The 15487-nt window shown below is 37.2% G+C and overlaps 1 protein-coding gene across 2 annotated transcripts; it reads left to right on the forward strand.

The window, feature by feature from the left end:
* Window positions 1-10178: 10178 nt before the first annotated feature.
* Window positions 10179-12716, forward strand: LOC145124996 (uncharacterized). 2 transcript variants are annotated; one of them, XM_079060482.1, is made up of 3 exons: window positions 10179-10547; window positions 11196-11884; window positions 11968-12716. In XM_079060482.1, the coding sequence occupies exons 2-3, from the start codon at window positions 11232-11234 to the stop codon at window positions 12419-12421; spliced, it is 1107 nt and encodes a 368-aa protein (XP_078916608.1). In that variant the 5' UTR covers window positions 10179-10547; window positions 11196-11231; the 3' UTR covers window positions 12422-12716. The 2 variants fall into 2 exon arrangements, with proteins under 2 accessions (XP_078916608.1, XP_078916609.1); XM_079060483.1 differs by having other exon boundaries at window positions 10183-10547; window positions 11242-11884.
* The last annotated feature ends 2771 nt before the right edge of the window (window positions 12717-15487 follow it).

A 15487-nucleotide genomic window follows, 5' to 3' on the forward strand; every position in this document is an offset into this window, starting at 1 on the left:
GTTCATGGAGGAACTCGATGAGTTGAAGTAAAGTGTCCTGATTTTGTTGATAAGGAAGAACTCGACGAGTTGAATCGCGAAATCATGATTTTGTGATTCATGGAAACTTGAAGAGTTGAAGGGTAACTCGACGAGTTGAGTCAACTCGGAGCGTTGACTTTGACTTTGACTTTGACTTTGACCAAAATTGATCCTTAAGGGGTTATGAGTATAAAAGGGTACTTAAGGAAATATTTTATGTTTAGGGGATTGAGTTGGGTTGATATTTGGAGCCGGGGACTGTTCAGCTACTTTCCAGTATTCGAGGTGAGTTACCTTCCCAGTAGCAGTGGGTCGAAGGCACCAATGCCGACCCACTTATTGTTGTTTATAGTGAGATGATTATCTTTGTGATACTTGTCTGGTATGCCACTATATGATACGACTTATATGCTTGTATGTTATGATATTATGTGGTAGTAGTAGGGAGGGGTGAAATAGACCCCGTAACCGGTTGAAAGAGACCGAAGGGGTAGGCCAACACCCAGATATGCTAGGCAGTATGTGATTTATGTGCTAGGATAATATGTGGTAGTGGTAGGGGTGAAATAGACCCCGTGTCTGGTTGAAAGAGGCCGAAGGGGTAAGCCAGCACCCAGATATGCTCGGCAGTACTGGTTGAAAGAGACTGAAGGGGTTGAGACATACCCAGTACCGGTTGAAAGAGATCGAATGGTTTGAGACATACCCAATATCGGTTGAAAGAGACCGAAGGGGTTGAAATATACTCAGTACCAATTGAAAGAGACTGAAGGGGATGCAAGCACTCAGATATGCTTGATGGTCGTGTATGTATGGTATGTGGTATGATGGGGGAACTCACTAAGCTTCGTGCTTACGGTTTTCAGTTTTGGTTTCAGGTACTTCTTCGAAAGGAAAGGAGCGGGCATGATCGCAGCGCATCACACTTTGGTTTTTCCGCACATGAGATCTTTGGGAGTTGTACTCTGATATTACTTTTCTATGACATGTTTTGGATATTTGACATATTGGTTATGATATAGGATGACATTGTTTATGTTTTCAGAATATCATTTTTATAAATTACATAATAAAAAATGAAATTTTTGGTCATGAATTTTGGGATGTTACATGAGTGTGGGGAACATTATGCTTTGATGTACTCAAAATCTGTTCTTTTATTAGGCAGTTATAAAAGCTATTATCAGGCGTGATGTAAACCATGCAAAAGGCGTATGTAGTCAAGATGGGATTTGTTCCTCTTATTCATTAAGATTTAGACATCTAAGGCCTGACGTAAAGTTGAACACTTATATGAGATTGACTGCGATCCATATCTCATGTTCAACATGATGTCTGTAGAAAAGGGATAACTGATAAACTTACTTTACTCACCAATTGTAGCCTTGGGGCTTCTGGTAAATTGGGCGTTGATGGAATGGCTCTATGTCATATGTTGTTGGGGGCAGTGAAATGTTGCTAGACGTTCACCACTGCCTATATCAATTTAATATGAGTCTTGCGCAAGTGGGAGATTGAAAGATCTAGTATGCTCAAGAGTCATATTAAAATGATATTGCTAAATAACATATAATCCTAAGGGTCACACTAACAACAAATTGATACAAATGATTATTTATTAGAAATTTATTTTAATAAATATTCATAAACTCTTATAATAAATTGGGAAAAATATTTATTTCAAGGAAATAATTAATTTACAATACAAGTAACACAATATTTCATAGTGTATGAATTAATAAGTCATGTACAACATTTTGGACTAGGTAAGCCTTTTGTCTTTTAGCAAAAAGACAAAGTTTATATCTTATAAACTTTGAGTTTATAAAATATAAACGCAATCTTCTCTTTTCCATAAGCATGGTCGGCCATGCATGAGGAAAGGAAGAAGCATGGCTTTCTTATTTTTTTAATCAAAAGTATTCAAGGTATTGTGCATGCTAGGGGAAAAGGTTGTCTAAAGTGCTTAATGGTTAAGGACTTATGGATTAAGATTCTACTTTAAATAGTGGAGAGTGGATTCATTGGTTCACTCCTTGTAATTGTCGAGAGCACTCCCTCTCCTCTCCATATTCTCTCAAGTCTTGCACTTTGAAGATATTTGTTGCTTGCATCCTCTCTTTAAGTCATAATCTTGTTTTGACTTTAAAGCTTAAGAGTTGTAACAAGCATTACATCAAGTTGGAACATTGTTGGTGTCTCAAGGGTTCATCCTCACTCCATCAACTTCCAAGCCTCCCCTAGAGGACTCAAAGTGCTTCAAAGGTTATTACCACTTCTTCCTTCTATGGTTGTGTTTTAAATCTTTCTTTTACTTGCAAGATGATCCTTGGTGGGTGATAAAATGTTTATGTTATTTATAAAACTCAAGTCTTCCGTTTGCCATTATTTGTAGTTTTTGAAACTAAGTTTTAAATAAAATCCAACAACATAATGATTGAGGTAATTAACTGAATTATATTCATTCCATGGTAATTCTATTATAATTTACTGTGCATAACAAGATATATGTATTTTTTTATAGCTCAAAGCAAAAAAATATTATTGAGTATGCTAAGAATGTTATAGAAAGGAGGATCAACAAATCCTCTGGTTTTCGAGTATACCAGATTGATCAAAGAATATATGAAGGGACTGACCAAATGAAAAATGGTATAGTTAACTTGGAATCTCGTTGTTGCACATGTGCGAAATGACAATTGTCTGGTATACCATGTTCTCGTGATATGGCGATATTCAAGGAACTGACATATCAACAATGTAGACAATAGATGTCACCGTACTTCACAATGGAAAAATATTGATCAACATATATAGAGGTTGTGTTTCATGTGCCAATTCTAGCTGAATACGAACAACCGGATGAAGTCATGGTTGTATTACCACCATTGATAGACAATCGATAAGTCGAACGACCACGAAACCATAACTATATCCCATCCCAAGGTAAAGGTCTGATTCAAAAAATATAGTCGTTGCCGAAGTATCGTTCATACAAGCATAAATTATGACACTCAGTTTCCCACAGATTCAACAAAAACTAAATCTTCAAGTAAGACTAAGTCAAGTGTCAAAAGTAAGGATAAGTCGAGGAGTAGATCTAATGTCAAAAATACTCAAAATACTAGTCAAGATTATGATATTGTTAATCTGAATTACTCGTAGTCATGTTTGTACCAAATTATATTATTCTAGAAATTCTTTTTCAGTCACAAAAACTTGTTTTTGCAAAATCGTGAAGAAATTGTTTAAAACATACACAAAAAAACACCATAACTCAATAATCAGGGTAATTTGCAGTACTTATCCATGGCAAACTCTCGGAACAGCACAAAGCAGGACGGTCCTACGGAGTAGGCTGCAATAGCTCGGTAGGGGGTGGGACGCTGCAAAAAACTATATATATATATATATATATATATATATATATATATATATATATATATATATATATATAAAGGTTAATGCTATGTTATTTTCTCATAGCAAGTTATAGATTATAAGGTAAACTAAGATACATACATTGTTAACATCAAGAATACATTCACTATCAGCAGTGTGTAAATGCATCATCCTAGGGTATGCAACTGCCCGAGGGATAATACCATGTATAGTGGATCAAACTCTACTTACTATTGGGAAATGTCTCCATGATCCAAATCTACAAAAATAATAAATCAAACAGCTAATCAACATAATAACGTTAGAGGTAGAGTTGTGCCATCGTTGTCATCAGCCTGGTCATATCAGGGCGAATTGTCCCCGCATAGAGGTTAGGGTTGCTCATGATTCATCGCTGGTACTTCCGCAGGAAGTCAAGATCGAGTCGCAATAGATCGCTAATATGTAATTTGAAATTCCCCTTTCTGTAATGAAATTATGGTGTAATTACTCTTAACCAGCAGTTGTATTTGCTTTGAAATCTCACTAAGTTTTGGGTAAGTGTATCCATGGGTTTATTTCTCTACTTGTATGTGGATTATAATTTCAAGAAATATCATATGCCAATTGCATACCATGAGTTGTTAGTGGATTAGAAGAGGGATTGTATCTCGTATAGAGAGTTCTAAGTGTTTGGTTGTTATTTAGGGTTGAGGTCGAGATCGGCTCCGGGGTATTACGTGAGAGGTTTGTGGTTAGTTCATCGGGCTAGCTCCCCTGTATCGTTGGGTATAGTGATTTCATCATCTGTTTGGGAACGGTACCAGAAGGATACGAGTGTTAGACGCATAGATGTTTGGTCATTGGATGTTTCAATAGAATTGTACTTTCGCATGGGTTGTGTTCGGTTAGAGTTCAGTGGTGCTGTGAGAATGGAAGTGGGAGCGAAGATTCGCCAGCCAGGGTAAAGATTGAGGCCTCCATTCGCCAGCATGGGAGGTGGATTGAGGTATCGGACCAGATCAGATTTCAAGAGTACTCTTCAGGATTTCATAGAATGGGTGATCTTAAGGTTTAACTGGTGACTGATCGCTAGCATTGGTAAGTATATGTTGTCATCAGTGGATTGTTAGAAAGTAAGAAGGATTGGGAATCCTTCAATTCTCACGTGACGTGAAGACTTAGTAGAATCTAAGTGGGGGAGAATCGATCAGGTGTCCAAGAGCAGAAATGAGTGTGAAACTAGGATGAGTTTCGCATCCCCGCTAGGGAGAAAGACGGTCGAGTGGCAGTCTAGTTTGAGGATTGTGGGAGTTGGAAGCTCGGAAAACGTTCCAACATTTGGTCCACATTTTCCTTTGGCATCGGATAGCAGGCCTCGGGAAACAGGTTAGGGATTTCAGTCAGGACATGAGTTCATCTTGGGATATTAGATCGGGTATATAAGATCAACTTTGGGTGTGTTCGGAATAGTAATCAGCGGAAAGACCGAGGTTAGCGGTTGAGTTAGCATGAGAAGTGTGGTAAGTCTACGGGTGTATCCGTAGCATTCACAAATTTGTCGGATAGTGTTAGAGTGTTGTAAGCCTGCGGGGGTAGCCGTAGCATTCACTAGGTTAGTAGATAGTATAGGAGTGATGTTAGATCACGGGATGAACCGTAGTACCCATTAGTTCTGGTGCAGCAGTAAGGACGTGGCAAATCCACGAATTTGGGATACGGATTAGTTTACAGATTTTCTTGGATGAATTAGACCTGGTTGAGCCAGTGGCTAGTCCGTAAGGACACCATTGCAGTCATGGGAGCAAGAAAGAGATAGACCGTATAAGGTCGTTTGTGATATAAGGCTATTTTTGTTCATGTAGCATTCACTTTTAGCTTGGATTTGGTGAGGCAGGATTTGACGTATGGACCCGAACGGTTGGATCAGGAGGTCGTTAGAGCCATAGTGGCAAGATAACTAATGGAAACTATTGACAGATGAGGATTTCGTTCGAAAGTCGCTTAGGGTAACTGTAGAGGAGCCTTTGGCTCAGTAACCAGGTGGGAACTCGGTATTTCAAATAACTGGCAGATGAACTGAGACCATGAAGTTCTCAGTGAATTTTGCAAAGCAGCTAGGAGACATCATACTGTTTCAGGCAGTTCAGTGTTACAGGAATTTCAGTGCTTCGGACAGCTTCGGTGTCTCGAGCGATAATGGTGTTATAGGATGTCATGAACGGACGAAGCGACTGGTTGATTGGGAAGTGATGAGTCACTTACAGTGGGATTAAATAATCTCAGAGTAGTTGATTTAACCCTGTTGCACAGCTCTCGTATGAGTCTAACTGTTGCAGGGATGAATCTTCTACTCTAAGGATTATCTGAGCCTTCTGTCAAGTATAAGAATTATGCAGCAAGGTTATGGTTAAGGACATTGTTTTCGAAGGTTGCATCAAAGTCATCAGGGTTGGAAGTTTTGTGGTTGACCAGTTGTTCGATGAGGTTTGAGCATGGTAACATTGCAGTGTAGGTGGTCGGTCAGGGAGGCGGACCATTATGGAATTCAGACTTTGGGGAGGCAGAAGTGGTTTGCGGAAGCTAGGAGTTCGTTTCTTCGGGATAGAAGTTCGGTACGATTTCGGTTGACTTGAGAAGGTTGTTCTATGTGCAGGATCATCGGTTGCGTTCCACAAATCAGTAGTTTTGGATATGAGTATTGGTAAGGAGCGATTTCGAGGACGAAATCTAATTTAAGTGGGGGGAGTTGTAACACCCGGTTCTGGATTGCTTCGTTGTTGGGGGCTGCGGGCCAGTCATCAGCACTCAAGAGGCTTAAGGCTTCGGGAAAGGAAGGATTTAGCCCATTTCGGATATAGTTGCCACGGTATAAGTGGTCCAAGTATTTGATCGTGTTTTCGGAAGCCAAGGGTGTAATCGTAATTTGACCTCCCGGCCTTTTATGGATTTTGGATTTTAGTTCGGTTGGCTTTCAGGCTAAATAAAGTTGATAGAAGCATAGGGCTTCTCGTTAGCTTTCCGTGGATATAAAGAACGTCAAAATTGGACTTATAACGAAGAAGTTATGGCCTTCGGAAGTTTCGTGGTTTTCAGGCTTAGCCGAGTACGTAGGGCGTACACAAAGCGTACGCGGGGCGTACTAGTGAAGAAGGCAGTACGCGGGGCGTACCTTGGAATACGATGGGCGTACTGACCAGGATGGTCGCGAATGTTCTTAGGAGTACGTTGGGCGTACGCCAATCAGATCAGAACCCTATTTTAGGGTCTTGGACCCTATTTAAGCTCCTTATCTCATAACCTAACCCTAATATCTTCAGGCTCCATCCCTCTAAACCCTATAAATCGACCCATAGCCCCCATTTGAGTGATTGTAGATTTTCAAAGTGATTTTTGTGTGTTTTGGTGCTTGAGGAGGAAAAAGGAACTTCTTGAAGAGTCATTGTTTGACTTGGAGCTTTTGGATCCAAGCTTTGTGCACCTAGATCTATCTTCTAGAGGTATAAAGTCTTAACCTTGACAACTTCTTCATGTAGATCTAGCTAAGTGGTACATTTGTTATGGTTTTGGTCCCTTGAAGTGGTTCTTGTGAGTAGAAGTTACTCCAGAACCTTTGAGCTTCATATTTGGCCCTTATTGAGGTTATGGAGTCATAAAGTTTGGATCTTGATGGGTATAAACCTTTCATGCATGATTTGGTAGTCATTTGATGAATTTTGGGACTTAGGGTTTTGATTTGGGCCCCATTGAGTTATACAAAGTCATAAAGTTGGAAACTTTATGACTTAAGAAGTCCCTTGAAATCAGATCTGGAAGTTTGCACTGAGGTCTTAAGGTATTAAGAGGTTTTAAGACATTTTGGGAGTGATTTTTGACCTTTTTGGAATTCATATTTGGTGTTTGGGCTTCATTAAGCCATGCAAAGGCTTAAAGCATTCGACTTTATGGATCAAGTCACTTATATTTGGCTATTCTGAGATGTTGGACGTCTTGACTTAATGGATTAAGAGCTAGAATTGAAAGTTGGTCATCAGGAGGAGTATGCTGGGCGTACAAGCCTGTACGTGCATCATACAAGCTCTTAAGCCAGTACGCTTAACGTACAAGCTGAGTACGCCCCGCGTACTCAGCAGAGTGGGATTTCGGGTTTTGGGCTTCAGCTTGGGTCATCTGTTTGGGCCTTGATGCTTGGGCCCTAATGGACTATCTGAGTAGTTGAATTCTGGACTAATTGGAGAATTAGACCTTAGGATAAGGCACATGAAAGGGTTTGGGCCCAATTTGGAAAATTGGGCCATTAGTGGGCTTTTTATGGATTTTGGAGTTTTGGTTTGATTAGTTTTGGGCTTGGTCCTTAGTTATGTATCTTGTTGGGCCAGGGGTAAAATGGTCATTTTACCCCAAGTATGGATTATGGATCATGGTATAGAACCCAATTGCTAATTGGGCGATATTTTGGTATTAATAGCTCGAGGAGTTGCCAGGACAACAACTAAGGATTTCTTGCAGTGGACTTCAGCAGCATGAGGTGAGTTACCTTCCAGTAGAAGTGGGTATAAGGCCACAATGTCGGCCCACTAGTAGGAGTTCGTAGTTAGATAATGGTCTGTGTGATAGTTATTTGGTATGCCACTATCTGTTATGTTATATGTGCCAGTATGCTATGATTTTATGTGGTAGTGGTAGGGGTGAAATAGTCCCTGGTATCCGGTTGAAATAGATCGAAGGGGAGGCCAGCACCCATATATGCTAGGCAACAATCCGGTTGAAATAGACCGAAGGGGAGGCCGGCACCCATATATGCTTGGCAATGTATATGTTGTGTGGTATGTGGTATGATGGGGGAACTCACTAAGCTTCGTGCTTACGGTTTTCAATTTTGGTTTCAGGTACTTTCTTTTCAAAGGAAAGGAGCCGACGATCGCAGCGCATCACACTATGATTTTCCGCACATGAGATCTTTGGGATTACACTCTGATATTATTTTATGATAACATGTTTTGATTACTGAAACTTTGGTCTTGACATGTGATCTTATTATGAATGTTTTTATACTGTTGGTTTTATAATAACTTAATTAAAAACGAAATTTTTGGTCTTGAATTTTGGGATGTTACGGTATGTTCCAGAGGCCATTCTGGAACACAATTCTCGATTAACATATGTATGTTCCGGAGGACATTTCGAAAAAGAATTATGGGTTGACATTTCGAATGAACATTCTGAAATACCATTCCAGATCAGTTCTACGTATTCCGGACATGTTCTACATATTCTGGACATGATCTTTGTATTTCGAAGTCATTCCGGACTTTTTAGAACTATGATTTTTTTAAGATTTGTTGCTCTAGTGCACACATATACCCACATGTAATAATACAATAAAAACAAATAATACTTATGTAATCGCATCAAAGCACACAAAATAAGCAAAAATATATCTACTTTTTAACATATAATATTAAATAAAGACATAATTCTAAAGAGAATCGAAACGTACATATAAAAAATGAATCTCTTTATTTCTAGAAGAAAGCATTCTTTCAGTTGGATTTGTGTCCGGAATGAAGCTGAAATAGTTCGAAATATTATTTATAGGAGGGATCATAATTACCCGGTCGGATCTCTATACCATTTACTCATTACGAAATACGGATACGAAATGGATCATTCCGGACTGAATTGTTATTTTTCAAATAAATTTCTTTTATATTAATTTTTTTAAAATACTATTAAAAAGTTGTTAGATTCCTAATTTCCTTAATATAAACTAGGAAAAGGTCCGTGCGTTGCACGGGTGAAAGTTTAGTGGCAAAAATATAAAAAAGTAAAAATAAAGTGTCAAAATTATAAAGAGGAAAACTTTGTTGAAACTTTAGTGGCAAAATTAGTAAAAATAAAGTACAAAAACTATAAAGAGAAAAAGTTTGTTGAAACTTTAGTGGCAAAATTATAAAAAAGTAAAAATAAAGTGGTAAAATTATAAAAGAATAAAGAAAAAGGATTTTAAAGAAGTAAAAGTGAATGTTTAGTGACAAAAATATGAAAAAGTAAAAATAAAGGGGCAAAATTATAAAAATGAAAAGTTTATTGAAACTTTAGTGGCAAAATTAAGAAAAAGTAAAAATATAGTGTTAAAATTATAAACATGGAAAGTTTCTGTTCAAACTTCCCATGTGTTTTAATATATATATATATATATATATATATATATATATATATATATATATATATATATATATATATATATATATATATGTGTTTGTTAATGATATTAAGTTGACCCAGTTTTGCTCATTTATCTCAACAGTCAACAGATGAGTGATGACATCATGGTCTTACATAGAAGAACTGTAATGGGTATTTTACCCGACCCGACCTGAACAAATAAATAGAAGAACTGTAATGGGTATTTTACCCGACCCGACCTGAACAAATAAATACGGCTGGCGTTTAAGATACAAGAGAATGAACCAATAAAACAGTTTGCTTCCAAAGGTGTCTAGGCTGCCTACACATTAGTCATGTACTATTTTCTCTAATTCTTATCCTTACTTGCCACCTCATCTTTCCTTCTCCTGCCACGTGTATGATGAATCAGATATTTATCAATATTCTATTTCTACTACAAAGCCAATAATTGCTGCGGTAGGCTTACATTATATAACAAAAATACCATTTTACGGTTTTCCCAAATAAAGTCATTTTTCTTCTTTTATTTTCTCGTTTTTTTAGTTTTTCTTTTTATCATGTTAACGAACCTTTATATGTCAAGCATTCGTGAAAGTTTTCTCGGGCAAACGGCAAAAAGCTTATTATGGTGAAAAGATAAATCGTACTCATCTTCTTGAAGTACCTAATATACTTTTGTTTTTGCTTAAATTTTTGCTATAAAGAAAAGATAAACGACGCCGTATGATGAAAGAAAAAGTGGGGAAAAGAAGATAATAATCGGATAAATAAATAAATAAATAAAATGACAAGGCAGTGGATTGATTACTGGGACAAAATTCACATCTTTGTAACTTTGTGAACTGAAGGATGGTGATTCATTCAACATCATCATAAAGCAAGAAGATTCAATCCACCTTCTTAATTTCGCAGTCAGATCTTACCACCCGCGCCAACTTTCCCATCAATCTCTGGTGAGAATTGAGATACTTTACTTTCAGTTTCTTCCTTCTCTCTCATCTTCGCATGTTTTCAATACTCTTCTTAAATCTTAATCACTCACTCTTTGTGTATGTGTCGCTATTGCTATTAAAGATGACAGAACTCCATCTCCATGGTGGATTAGTAATTACTCATGTGTTAAATTATTAGTTATTTCAAAGATGTTTGTGTAATTAGCTTTTGCGAGTCTTTCTGTATTATTTGGTTGTAGAAATCGGATCTTTCTTTGTTGTTCTTGTTTCTGGTTCAAATTTTCATTCTGTTGACCGGAATATCAAATCCTTTGTTCATTTGGGTTTATCATTTTGAGTGCCTTGATTTAGGTTTCGCGAATTTCCGTCTGAGATGAAATCCAATTTCTAGAAAAATATCATAAAAATCTGCAAGGTTTGACTGAAATCGCTGATCAATTAAGTCGAGCATAGGAGTAAGGGCTTAATATTGCTATTCACTTGCTTGCTTACGGTTTTGGTAACTGCTCCCAAACATAAATAAAATATAAAATATGTGTATTTGTTCTGTCTTGTGTTTGATTGTTGCCAGGTATAGAAATAGTATGCAGTATGCAGTGTCATCTAATGAAATGGTGAAACTATATGTATATATATGTGTGTATATAGGTGTATTACTGAAGCAATTAATGGAATAAGTGAGTAATGGCTGCAGCTGAAGCAAGAGCAGCATGGCAGCGAACTGCAAACCGTTGTTTTGTCCAAGAAGATGCAAAAAGAGCTCCCAAATTAGCATGCGTCCCTCCAGCAGCATCCTCGTCTTCATTGTTTAAACAAGCCGACACTACTAGACCTACTACAAATGGGAATGGGAATGGGAATGGGGTGGACGATTTAGCCCCTCCCACTGCCAACTCCATGTACTCAAATCTCTCTTCAGACTCAAGGTGGTGGCTTCATTTGCAGCCTAACCCTAGTAACTATATGTACCAAAAGGAACAGGTCAGCAGCAGCACATTGGAATTTGTCGACATTATGGATTCTCAATCAAGTGTGAAGGGTTGTAGTTGTAATTTAGGGGAAGAGTCTTATGAGTTTGTGGAGATGGATTCTGGTTCTAAACAAGTGGATGAGTTCAGTTTGGGGTCTGAATTCCCTCACTGGATGGAAAGGGAGAATGAGGAGCTGCCATTGCCATGGTGGCACAAAGATGACCTGGCATCCTTTGTGGCACAGAGATCACAAGATTTCATGGAGAATTGTGATCTTCCTCAGCCTCAAAGTCAAAACACAAGTTTCACCTGTTTTGGACTTTCAAAGCCACAAAATTCAGCAAGCGTCCATGGTATTGCTGTCAGGTATATACTTTGACCATTATTTATTTTATTATTTTTTTTTCAAATCTGTAACTCATTTTCTTGATTTATTCTTATCTGGTCAGCCCTTTAAGTACTACTACTACAGTAGTGGTTGATGAAGGAGGTGAGATGGATCCAAGCAAGCGTAAGCTGTTAGAAGCACTCTGTCATTCTCAAACACGAGCAAGGGAAGCAGAAAAAGCAGCAAAACAGGCTTACGAGGAGAAACAACATGTTGTGAAGCTCATATTCAAACAAGCTTCTCAGTTATTCGCATATAAGCAATGGCTCTATCTTCTACAACTTGAGAATCTTTATAACCAAATCAAAGCAAACAAGATCCCATCAGATTCTCCATGGAACGTGCCTCCTCGAAAGAAACCTGCCAAGAGGAAAACACCCAAACCAGGTTACAAAGATGATGATGATGATGATGATATAATCGGTAAGTATGCTGTGGCTTTTGCTGTTGGATTAGGGCTTGTTGGTGCAGGTTTGCTTCTTGGGTGGACTGTTGGTTGGATGTTTATCATTTAGTATGTTTCAAGCAATTGTAAGACCTAGTGTACAAAACTTGTTTTCTTCCAATTCTTAGCTACCAGACTGCAGTATATAAATATAGTTTTTGTAACGAGTTTGCAGTTAAACTCTTGTGTTCATCATGTGTCACAATCTCATATATGGATAATCGTATTAGTAACTTCCAATCAATTAGTCTCTATTTGCCAAGTCATGTACATATATAAAGATCTCCCCATCTTCTCATGTAGCCATATTGGAACAATGTAAATCTTTGTTTAGTTTTTTATTTGGTTGATTGTTTACGGTATTAGTTTGAATATTGTATTTGTATGTTGGTGTCTTGGTTGGCAATTATTTTTTGATTTAGTTTAGTTTCTGCAAATGTTTGTTTCGGGGTTGTGAACAGTTATGGTATAAAATCCCAACAAGTGATATTAGATTCACTGTTTTAGATCTGATCAAACAAGTGCTATCCTTTAAGATGAATATGCATCAGATTTTTCGAAAATGTCATCTTAGGAAGTCAATCCAACCATCACATATTTTTCTGTTTTTTTTTTCTCTTTTAAGAATTTAACTTGTTTTAGTATCTTTGTTACGGTCGTTATTCGTTGTGGATTGAACTCATTTGAAGTTTCAAGCCATTACCATTTTTGTGGATGCATATATTATAGATAGTGTTTACATTTGACCCTCTTCGGATGATTCATAGTATTCAAAAGGTACTTTGTATTATCAGAGGTGTTCGTTTATGGAGATAGCGGAGATCTCGAGACTGCATCACTCGTCCATTGAAGGGAGTTGTTTGAAGTTCGGGCATTTGCTCATTCAGTCCTTCCACTTTTCAATTTGCCCCGGTGATTGTCTCTCCGCCTATCCAATCTACCAAAGTTCGTTTGATACGTGCGTTTTCTTGTGAGTAGATAAAGGAGAATTTTATATACTATGGTATAAGACCATTTCGGCACGAGTGGTTGGCATTGTTACATGTATATAGGTTATGCAAGCAATCAAATAAAAGCAATAAAACGACATAATTAACATGGTTCGGTCAACGCGACATACCGGCAGGAACCGTAGCTCTTCCATTATTCAACTATTTTCAAAGTGATTACATTGGAATCTCTAGCTATGAATACTTACAGCTGTAAACCCTAGCAACTAGAAACTATAGGTTGATCGCATATACAAGTAAAGCTATGTATGTGACTTGGATTTTATACCAATATTTACCCTTCGAAATCGTCATTCGGGTTTCTTCACTTTGTTATGGTTTGTTGTTTATTCTTTATTATGGTCATTAAAATCCAAGTCACACTTTAAGGTTGGAGGGAGTGGCTCGCTAGCCAAGCTCACCCCAGCTCGCTAGCCTCGTCTCCTCCACTCCCATTAAAGTCGTTAGGTCCCTCGCCAAAGATGGCTCGTTGGCGGGCAACGAGAGGAAAGAGAAAGAGAAAGAGTAAAGGAAAGGAAGGGCAACATTGGTTGGCTTCATTTTCTTTTCTTTTTTTTTCAAAATAAAAATAACTTAACAACCTTATGCTACCACTCCTTACCTAGATGCTACAAGATGCTACAATTCTATACATCATATGTGGCTTTAAAAAATCATATGTGGCTTCAAAAAATCATATGTGGTAGCATGTTAAAGATGCTACCACTCCCTCCAGCCTAACAGTATCATTTAAGATGAATATGTAATGCTAAAAACTATATTTGATGTACTTACAAGGAACTTGAGTTTAGAGGTTCATAGCGTACTTTTGGATTTCATGTCACCATGTCTTGTCTATTTCGATCAAGAGACCTTCATCAATAAACCTAGGTTGTGTTTAACCTCTATGTGATGAACGCTAAGTGGCATATGGGGTTGTTTTATTTGTAATTATGGTAGAACTTGATGGTATTTATTTGCAATAAAATTTTGTTGTGTTGGAAGTCACTTTACTTTATGACAAGAGTATGATCATTCTTTTAAATTCTCATCTTTGGATATTTTGTTTGGCTCATATGTGTGTGATGACCATGTTGAAGCTCATTTTCATAAATCTCAATTCAGTCTTATGAAGCATTATAATATTTGGATCCAAAATCAATTTGTTGAAGATCAGAACACGATGTATCCTTATGAAAGCGAAGCGTTGAGGAATGGTTATTTTTGAATTATGACTTCAACAGATTAATGAAATAACCTTAAGGACCAACACGTTTGTATGAGGATTGGTTTGTTGCCTTTTGTGGACAACTCATCCTACCATGTCTGTTTTTACCTTTGATTCGTGTTATAGATGGTGAACAAAAGCAACTAGAACAACCAAGACCATGAATGTTTGGATGGAAACCCTTGCGAGAAAAACCACAAGGCATTCATATTGTATTATAACTACAACCAAGAACATGTATTGTTGGACACTTGAACTGATTTTGACATTATATTAATGACACTTAGAAGAGACTTGTTTTGAGATGCCCCACAAATTTGAGTAAACATAATGAAAGGTTGGTAGTGTGAACCAAAGTGTTTATTTTCACCCTCTTGTGCTTGCCAAATCGATAGTATCTAATCTTTTCGGTATTTTTATAATAAGGGATATGGATTTTGAAATTTCATAAGTGGAAGGGATGGCTAAAGTTGTCAATTTTTAAAATTTAACAGGGAAGAGAATATCAAAATGATGGGTATAGCAGAACCTACAATAGTAGTGCCTCAAAGATAATAGTGAACATTTAATTTTCTTAGGTCTCGTTTGATAGTTTCTTACTGAGAAAGTGTTGACTAGGAAAGGTATGTCTGGGTAATAAATTTTGCCTGAGTAAGAAACCATGTTGTTTGATTGTATATCTGATTGAATGTGTGACTGAATGTGTTGACCAATGAAAAAGTACCATTTTACCCTGTTGGTCTATATAGTGATGGATGAAGTTGTTGAATAATTATAAAAACATACAAATTGTATACAAAATGTAAATTACACACAAGTTAATTAAAAATCCAAATAAAAATTATTTGAATAAATAGGCCATGATCGAATTTTATAAGTTATCATATCAAAATTTTATAAATGGGATCTCATTTGCTTC

Source organism: Lactuca virosa, chromosome 7 (assembly GCF_052849685.1).
Source record: "Lactuca virosa cultivar CGN04683 chromosome 7, Lactuca_virosa_CGN04683_v6, whole genome shotgun sequence".
Lineage (NCBI taxonomy): Eukaryota > Viridiplantae > Streptophyta > Magnoliopsida > Asterales > Asteraceae > Lactuca > Lactuca virosa.

Coding starts and splice junctions, on each gene's coding strand:
- LOC145124996 (XM_079060482.1), top strand. CDS start 11,232: ATGGCTGCAGCTGAAGCAAGAGCAGCATGGCAGCGAACTGCAAACCGT. Junction 11,885..11,967: donor GTCCATGGTATTGCTGTCAG/GTATATACTTTG, acceptor TTATCTGGTCAG/CCCTTTAAGTACTACTACTA.